Source organism: Teleopsis dalmanni, unplaced genomic scaffold (genome assembly GCF_002237135.1).
Source record: "Teleopsis dalmanni isolate 2A unplaced genomic scaffold, ASM223713v2 unscaffolded_contig_1154, whole genome shotgun sequence".
Taxonomy (NCBI): Eukaryota; Metazoa; Arthropoda; class Insecta; order Diptera; family Diopsidae; genus Teleopsis; species Teleopsis dalmanni.
This window is the reverse complement of record NW_024032536.1, coordinates 1-10,021: the sequence shown is the minus strand read 5'-3', so window position 1 is coordinate 10,021 and position 10,021 is coordinate 1. Positions and strand designations below refer to the sequence as shown.

The window sequence follows — 10,021 nt, the reverse complement described above, 5'->3', positions numbered from 1 at the left end:
TTCTTATTCCAATGTTATTTAATATTAACGTTGATCAAACAATATTAAATTAAAATTTCTCTTGATCTAATTGACAATGATTTAATAATATAGAGGCCACAAAAAAATATCTTCGTTTCGACTTAATAAGTAATATTAAGCTTTTTTCTTGAGATAAATTAATTAAGCACTCAGCAGTAATGTTAATATAAAAATTTTTTTTAAAAAATTGTAAAAATGAATATGAGTACTGATAAGTTCCTAATTAGTAGATATTTAAATAAACTCGATGTCTGTGTATTAATAGTTTATAATTCATCAAAAAATCACCATGTAATTGATAAAATAATGAATATAGTTATTTAAATTTCACAGTTTTTAATAAATCTATACTTAAGATAAAGTTATTATTATAAGTATAAGGCTAGCATCATACAATATTTTTCTAATAAAAAGTACACAAATGCCTATGGCATTGCACTGAGATGCATGATAGCAAGCATTATTAATGGATCATAATTTGCTTAGCATAATTTGTTATAGAGATATATTTAGAGCGGAAATCAAATTTTTCGAAACGAGAGAAGATTTAGTTACCCTATACTAAAGTACAGCGCATACATTTTTTTTATGATTAGTATAATTCACTACACATCTTCATTTTATGAAGATCTAATCATCATACTAATCATCATGATTCACAAATAAATCATTTTTTTTAATTAATAAATTTGAACGATTATTTTTCATAATGTTATAGTTTTTTCTCAAATCAACACAGTCAAAAGCTGAGTCAGTAGCTAATCAATGTACACAATCCCAGGTCATCTTCTCTTCAATAACGCACACTTTCAACATCCGTTTCGATATATTTTTGCAGATAGCTTAAATCTACAGAATACTAAGCGAACATATACCGTTCTCGGTAAATTTTTAACAAACTTCACAATAATTCATCTTTCAATAAGTTCCATTTAGTAATATTCATCAATCTTCAATACTAGAATGAACATTCCTTTTCGTTTTCTCATTTAAATATGTTAAAGTGTTTCAAAAAGTGTGTGAAATCAAAAAATTTCTCTTAATGCTAACATGTTTCTTAGATTCAAATTATCAAGAAAGGTATATATCGAAGCAGAACTACTGAATATTGTTGATGTGTACTCAAAATCATTCTCTACGTTCCAGCTTAAAAACACGTCTCACTGTTTTACACCTGTCGACTTTGCATGGTTCCGATATTTTTCCCTGTTGGAGTCCTTTAGAATATGTTTCCGTTGGTAGTAGAAAGAAGTTTTAGTGATATTTTTTCTGTTATAAACAAAATATTTAGTTATTAAATTAAACGATAAAAAGATTGAAAAATAATGAAATCTTTTTTAAATATTTTTCTATCCGCTTTAGAAGAGGACTTTGTCGATAAGTCTTAGCGTCCTTAATAACTTGTATCAATTTGTTTCTAAACGCTGGGTCAATACTTATATTAATTATTAATAATATAGTCTATAAGTTTATATGATTTAATATTGAGTTCAAATTACTCAATAATACTCTTCCACTAATGTCCGTGATCATATGTCACGTACTATTTAGATGAATTGAAATGTATTTTTTTTTTAATTTTCAATGAATTTAAATCTTTTTAATATCCAAAATTTGTTCATATGATTTTTTAATAAGAAAAATGGAACATATTTTGCAACTCCGAAAAAATTTCCACAAGTATAACTAAGCCAAGTCGTGTTGGCCGCAACACGTTCCATGAAGAATTGTTTTGTTTCAGATGCAAATTGGTAATTGATATTTCCATCTATTTTCCTATGCAATGAACCAGTTGCACTTGCTGTCATTATTAGCATACTTTGTTTGCTTGTGGCTTAATCACACTGTAACATTGAACTTAAAATTCAGGAAAGGTGCGATTGTAAACATTGCCTTGGCTGCACTGTGACAACATGTTGCACAAATAAGTTTCTATTACTTTTATTTTTATAAAATATTTAATATTACTCGAATTGGAAATTCGCTACATTGCAGTGTGTGATAGCGTCAGAAATTAGTTCAGCAATGTAATTTTTTCATTATATGTTATTTAAATAAGTCCTCAGCGGCCAGAATTTTTTTAGTGAGATAGCACAACAGTAGTGCATAGATATCGTCTCAGATTCATGCCACACGGGAAGAATACTACTAATATCCTCGCAAAACTAATCACGACCACATGCCTTTTTCATATCATAGAAATACATTTTCTGCCTATAACGTTTTTCAGAATTAAAATTATTAATTCAAATACAAATATAGAACAAAATAAGGTTTCTGTATCTATATTTGTGGCAGCTACGAATTTCTGGCGAGTGCAATACTATTAAAGTGTATTATCACTTAACTCTTCATTGTAAACATATTTAGTTTTTTAAAGATTAAAGAAAGTTCCATCCTAGAAGTGGTTTTCGGGATACATATATTATAAAATATATAATATAAGAAAAACAATGCAATGCGATATTTCTATTTTCTTAGTTTAAAAAAAAATTTATTTTCATCTGGACAATGCACTAACTAATTCAAACATGGGACGAGATCTTGTCCTTACACTAAACATATTTAGCTTTAATTGATCATTGTTTATTCTTAAATGAAAAAAGGGTTAACAATTGAAAAAACTTCTAGCGAATTCTGATTTTATCACTGCATCTAAAGCATATTTTAAGAGCCATGTTATCTTACTTTTGTAAGATTGTGAAAGGTATATAATTATTAAATAAAAAGTGAGACTTAAAGAACTGTTGTATTTTCTGAAATACATCCAAAAACTTAAAATACCCTTACCCTTTATTATAACGTTATTTCTGAAGGTTTATCCAATGGCCTTTTCCACATGGAGTTTATATACTATATAAAATATTACTTCCGGTATACTTTTACGGAAATGAGAAGTCTTCTTCTTCTTCTTCTTTATTATATTAATTCTATAAAGATTGTTGTTTTGTTACAACAATTGAATTAGACATATTTGTGTAAAATTATGACATATCAAATTATTATGTTTCTGTAGAGTTAGACGTCCAACATTCACGCCATCTTTTCGGCAGTCGACCCGGTAATCTCGCGACTGTTAGTTTCTCTACCATTGCAAGTGAGTAGAAGTGAGAATATTAATTGGTTAAAATGCCTTTTTCTTCCTTATAAAACTATACTAGAAATGTGAAAAAATTGCACTGAATTATTATTTCTGACTAGTGATAATATCTATCATTTTTCGATTTGTATTTCTGGATAACTAAGTTTTAGAAAAATTGGCATTTACCATATCTTGTGTAACTTAACTAGCTCGAACTTTAACCCGTAATATTATTGAAATCACAGGTCATTGTCTTAAATATATCAATAACAAAATCATTTTATATCTGTGAATACCGTATTTAGTATATATTTGAAAAAAGTGTGATAGTGCTATTTACACAAATTATTTATTATAAGTGCAAATATCGTGAAACCGATTGAGAATAACTCACAATGCTTGCTTAGAAGATGTAGCGAATAACAACAAAATATATATTACAAACGTATTAGGGTAATGAATCTGTTAAAGCACATAACAAAGCGCACGTTAAGCTAGGATAATAGATAAAAATTACTATCACATCACGCGACGAATTGTGTACATCACAGGTTGAGCAGGATGAAAGTCAGAAATGGAAAGGATTTTCATTAAAGTAACTTTAGGAACATAAAAATAGAATTGCAATAAAGATAAGGATTTTAAAATATTGTTTAAAATGCCTTAAGTGTGATTTTAACACTTAAGAATTTGCAGAAGTGACAAAATGAAATAAGTATTACGAGTGCCACAATAAATTTTAATAAAGTTCTCATCATAATCATCATCATCATTACTATAATCATTCTAAACATATTATGCCAAGGATGTTGGTAAAAAAAATTACACTTGAAGTAACAAAATTACATTATAAAACTTACTTACATCTTAGCACATTTTTCAAATATTCACTGCATTTTCATTCATTCAATTTGGTTGACAATATTTTATAATCCTTCATACGTCATAGAGAGTTTCCCCTTCATAAGGAAGGGAAAATCTGAAAGTTGTAGTAGTCAGTGAAAAATTCACTGATGAAATTAAGTTCTTTTTATTTAAAGCTCCTTATATGAGGCGTGTATTTTAGTATTCTTTTTGGTTTGTTTAAGTGATATAAGCAATTCAATGATATATCAATTGCATTTGCACAAATTTACTTCCAATTAAATCGAATATAAAAATTAGACATCATTGCATTCAGTGCATTTAAGTTTTAAAGTGAAGTAATGTCACATTCATTTGTGACGTGGGAGTATCACGTTTTATATATATAAAACAAAATGATTAAAATTTATATACATACAATTCTAAATATATTTCTAAACAAAGATTAATAAACTGTACTAAATACCTGTTCTAAGGCGGAGGTAATTACATCAATTGAAATATTTTTGAATAACTACTATTTACTACTACAGTACGTAATAATAATATATATGTATTTCTATGTGTTTTCCAGCATCCATATATAAACTTAACTTTGAAATTAGTTTGATGCTAAGACCATCATTATGAGCTCCGCTATCTGCATCGTTTAGAATTTGTTCATCTTTTAATATCTCTTGATATCAATTTTAAGTTTTCAACAAACATACTAGTTCTAGTTTTTACCCTATTTTCAACATATTTGTTGTTTGAGTTTAATTTTTTGACTTGGATACTAAGATACTATATGGCTTCAACTGCAATTTTAGTCATAATTTGCTATGACTAAATAAGATACTATATGGCTTCCACTTAATATACCAGACGCTGTATATAGACTGACAATGAGACTAACAATTAAGTTTTAAATATTAACGAATTAATTTTAAATAACTTGAGCTAAGTAAATTAAGATAAATGGTGTATGATTTATTAAAAACTGCAAACAATGCTTTGCAGCTCACTAAAGAAGACGTAATATTCTTTCCTCTAGTTCCATTCTAATTAATAGTTGGGTGATCAGCTCTTTCTGAATGATGAATTTAAATATCTTAATAACTTCTATATCTGCAAGCTTTCCGTGAGATCATCTCACTCTCACTGCTGGAGTGACAGATACGAGAGATCGAAAATATAGACCTGCCTTTAAAGGAGCAGATTTCTCTTAAGGGTTCATCGTGCGACAGGAGACCATGCAATAGCGTTCGGTTAAACATTTTAAATCAATGTTACAGTTGTGAGGATGTTGCGCAAACTGCATCATAACTATACTATTGTTGCAGCTGCAGTTCTTTCTAAAGCTTATACATATACATATGAAGAATATTATAAATTAAATAAATTCCATGGGAGGTAGTTCTAAACAAATTTTTGTACTTTCCTATACGCCAAATGGTTTTGAAACTTACAATATAACTAAAGGTCACTTACAATATTATCACAAGAGTTAATCAATATAACTGGGATGTAACTTGAATGTATATTTAACAATATCTTAAAAAATCATAATGTAAATTAAACAACAAGTATCTCAACAAGTATGTTTGAAGCGCTATCGATACGACTGAGCCCAACTTCCTTAAAAGTTTTAAAGATCATAAACTGTTGTATGATATCACAAGCAAGTTTATATGACTTCTAAAACTAATAGCAATATTTCTTTATTACAATAATAAAAATTAATGCACTTTTTTTTACTACTTTATATTTTAGAATGTCTTCACAAACTGTTGCAGCGGTCGCTATTGCTGTCATTTTCTTGACTATCATGCAATTCTCAATGGGAGCTACAGTGGCACCGCTTTGCCAACCAGGTATCATTGAAGAAATGCCACCACATATTAAGAAAGTTTGCATGGCGTTAGAAAATTCAGATCAACTAACAACTGCGCTCAAGTCGTACATTAATAATGAAGCAGCCAGTAAGTATATCAAAGCAATGAGCTCAGAAATAAATTGAAAAGTCAAAAACAACTGTTTCTGAATTATAACTCCTATTCTATAAGCTATATATTACTCTATAAGTTACTTTTCACTAGTATCCATACACTTTAAAGTTTACTATTGAAAATACCTTTATTACATTTTAGCTCTTGTCTCGAAATCAGAAGATTTGCTTTCCCCAAATTACGGAAAACGTACAGATGTGGACCATGTTTTCTTGCGTTTCGGCAAAAGGCGTTAAATTGTGAATAGTGAAGAGTACTTAAATTGATTTGGGCGCAATAAATGGATTTCTTAATATGTAAATGAATTGATACGAACGCAAAATAACAACATTTTCAACACATAAACTTACAGTTAAATAATTTTAATGAATATCTTAAGTTGATCTCTTTGTATAATAATAGTATAAAAGCTATAAAATAATTATATTTATTAATATTAAAGGGCAGAGTACACGGATATATATATATGTGTATACATATAAGGGAACAGTGCAGCAACAAAAATTATACTAAATGGAAAATTTTTATTATAATCTTTTAATATATATAAAAAATTTATATAATGTAAATGTAATTTATTCATTATAAATGTGAAATGTAAATTGTTTTTAATAGCAACTTATCCAAGATGATTTTCTTATTTTAAATAAAATTTTCGTTCCTCTCAAAAGTAAGGCAACTAATCTGTTTTTGTATTTCTCAAGGGATCACAACATAAGTTGGGGTTTAATTGCAGAGTAGAATGTGAATCTGTCTTAGATTTTTACTTAGTGTTCTTAATGTGAATTAAATATGCTATGGTTATGTCTAAAATGTACAATGTTATAGCTTATGCTTTAAGAAAATACCAAATTATAAAAGTATAAAAAACTTTAATACGATTAGAAAAATGTTAACGATACTCATAAAAAAGTCAGTGCTTGAACTATCCAATTCTCAAACCCAATGGATCAGCAATAAATGTTTTTTAAACGCAATCTTCTCGCCACTTTGTAGGTACGCATTTATTAAATATGTGGTTCCACATTAGACAATTAAGATTGTGAGTTATAAATTTTTAAATATTTCCCCCTATTTCTAGCCGTATCTATATGGTTACTATCATTTTGTATTTCTGTCGATTGTATAATATTTCTTAATAATGAATATTTTTTTCGCCCGTACAATCGTACAATTACAAACTCTCAGAATTTCTCTGCTTTAAGAAAGATGCTTTTCTTTTCTTTATTATTTCCATACTCCTTTAGAAGCTTAAGGAGTCCACAAAACTTTTCCACTGGCTTATAAGAAATGTTATAGTCCTGTTCTTCTCCAGGACAGTTCTTCTTTTCTTTATACTTGTTAGTAACTTCCTTTGCAGTGCATTCTTCCCAATACTTAATTGTTCGAAACATGATATTTCCATGGTATTTTCGACATTCAAAACATTTCAAATTTAAGGTTACCATGGCATAGAGAAGTGTTGACCAAACATAACATATTATAAAACGATCTTTAGTTTTTATATTGAGATAATGACTGGTAAACACTATTTATTATTTAAGAAAAGTATTGGCATCTAGCATTCCAGGTATTTAAAGTTTTTACCCTTTCATAGGAATGTTGTTAATTATTAAATTCGTGTTATTATAAATGATTTTTCGGCTTACAATCATATATATATAGATTTATTTATAAGGATTCGTAGTCCAAATTATTCGCTGCTTAAGTTAACTATGTTAACTAGTTCTTGTAGACTTGCTTAACTGTCGGCGATGAGAGTAGTGTCGTCTGCATATTTTATATTGTTGATAAATACAGCGGCGTTCACTTTGACACCCATATCAATGTTCTTTACGAAATATTCAAAGATGTTTACTGAGTATATGTTGAACAAAAGGGATTACTAAATGCATCCCTGTCTTACATCTCGTGAGATGGGTATTTCATCGGTCATATGACCATTGATATCCACGTCGGCACTTTGTTGTCATTATAAATTACTTATCAAAGAATTTTTTTTGTTATCTATTCCCAGAGATTAAAGAATTTCCATAAGCTTATCATATTTTTTTGAACATCTTTGCAATTTAGAACTAGAACTTGAATACATAATAAAGTCTCTCGAGATCCAAATCCTTCTCTAAAGCTGAAATGCGACTGACTTACTACTTCTTCACATTTCCTATATATTCTGGCATATAAAATTTAAAAATGAAATAAAATGAGTGCCTGCGACACTACGCTAATAAGTCTATATTCACCACAGTACTTTGCATCGTTCTTTTTAGGTAGTGCTACGAACGTTGACTTTAACCAGTTTTCAGGGTAGCAATCAGGATTGTACACGAGATTAGTTTCATAAAGTTAGTGAGCTCTTAGTTTCACTAAGACCGTCATATTTTCGTCGTCTATCACTTTAAAAATTTCAGATGTTGGCATTGATTGAATAGCGTTTCTTACTTTTTCTTTCTTTCTTTTTTCTTTACTTTTTCAGATAGGTTTTTTGGAACATATACATCGTGATTGGATCTATTGTCATCTAAAAACATTTTCAATGTGTGGTCCATATGTTTTTTTTCAGCGATGTTAAAAATTATGATTTTTGCGATGAATACCTACAGTTTCTTTAAGTTTTTTATGTGAGGTAAAGTCCAATTATCAAATTATGTAGTCCAATTATGTACGTATCCAATCAGCTTTAATAGTACGAATCTTTCTTACTTTCTTGTCTTACTATCCAATGTAAGTTATGGTTATTGCTTTTATACACATGATTGTTATTTATCAATTGCAATATTTCTTTTGTCATCCATTAAGTTTTGGCTTTTTTTTATACATCCCAAGAGACTCTTTTGCTGAACATTAAGTGTATTCTTAAAATCTTCCCATATAATTCGGGACTTTCTGACAAAATGTATCGTAAACGCTGGTTAATGTAATTTTCCAATGAACATTTTATGTTTAGTTTTTTATTTAATTTTTAATTTCTCCAAATTATGATTTATTTTAGATTTCTTTTTGTGAAAGACAGCAAGTCTGACAAAAATTGTTGCTCACAAAAGATTGTGGTCCGAAGGTACATCAGCCCCAGGATATGTTGTAACTTTCTTCATTGAGAAGCAAAAATGATTATTGGCCAGAATAAAATCTATTTAATTTTGCGACTTACTACTGACTGTAATTTTTACTTCCGTTACCAACTTTTTCATAGGTGGAGTTGGTCTTATCATTTATGATTTATAAAACGGAGAATAAATTTTATCAATTGTCATTACTATGAGACCAGATGTCTATAAGAAAAAGGGGTGCATATTTGAACTCGACAGCCTCAAATTAACTTAAAATAGTTGACAAATAAAAAGAGTATAATTTTTATCGCTTAGTGTAATAAACGTCAACACCATATTTTATTAATTAATTTTTAAGTAATGTTTCACAAATGATCATGCAATAATTCACGTCAAAATAACTAAAAATTTATTTAAAAATGTATAAAAACACATTTTCAGTAAATAATATTTATAGATTACTACACCATGAAGTTATGAGGCTCAATGGAATCTCAGTTGCTTCGTTGATAAAAAGAATTAATACATTTGGACATCAAAGTCGATCTTTTTAGCTACCGAAAGTAGCCTAAAAAGTCACTGCTTTTGCAGTTTACAACTTTTTTAAAAATTTAGCAATCGGAATGTTACTGTCAATGACGTCCAGAACAGAGCTATAAGCAAACATGCAGACGATGCTATGACATGCAGACCTGCTCTCATAGCTTCTAGGGTAACAACAAGTCAATAACGATTCTAACCTTGGAAGTAAACACCGAGTGCACTAATTTTAAGAGAAATTAAAATATAAAACAGTTTTTAGGGAAATTGGAGCTCCAGGATGTTGTTTTCAGGATATTTTCACATTGACTGAAAAACTTTTTCGTCATTTTATTTGAAAAAACAAATATTGTATATATCGTTCTTTGCACTCTAAAATTTACGTATAATAATATATTATATATAACTCATATTTGTCAACAGGCGTTGATATACAACCCGAAAGGTAGCAAAGGAAAAGGTCGTCCAAAAACAAA

General features: G+C 28.8%; 1 protein-coding gene across 1 annotated transcript; it reads left to right on the top strand.

Moving 5' to 3' along the window:
* The first annotated feature begins 5,720 nt into the window (after positions 1–5,720).
* LOC119663947 (dromyosuppressin-like) lies at positions 5,721–6,365 on the top strand. The gene is made up of 2 exons (XM_038073536.1): positions 5,721–5,928; positions 6,097–6,365. Exons 1-2 carry the CDS (start codon positions 5,721–5,723, stop codon positions 6,189–6,191), a joined length of 303 nt encoding a protein of 100 aa, XP_037929464.1. The 3' UTR covers positions 6,192–6,365.
* The last annotated feature ends 3,656 nt before the right edge of the window (positions 6,366–10,021 follow it).

Coding starts and splice junctions, on each gene's coding strand:
- LOC119663947 (XM_038073536.1), top strand. CDS start 5,721: ATGTCTTCACAAACTGTTGCAGCGGTCGCTATTGCTGTCATTTTCTTG. Junction 5,929..6,096: donor CATTAATAATGAAGCAGCCA/GTAAGTATATCA, acceptor ATTACATTTTAG/CTCTTGTCTCGAAATCAGAA.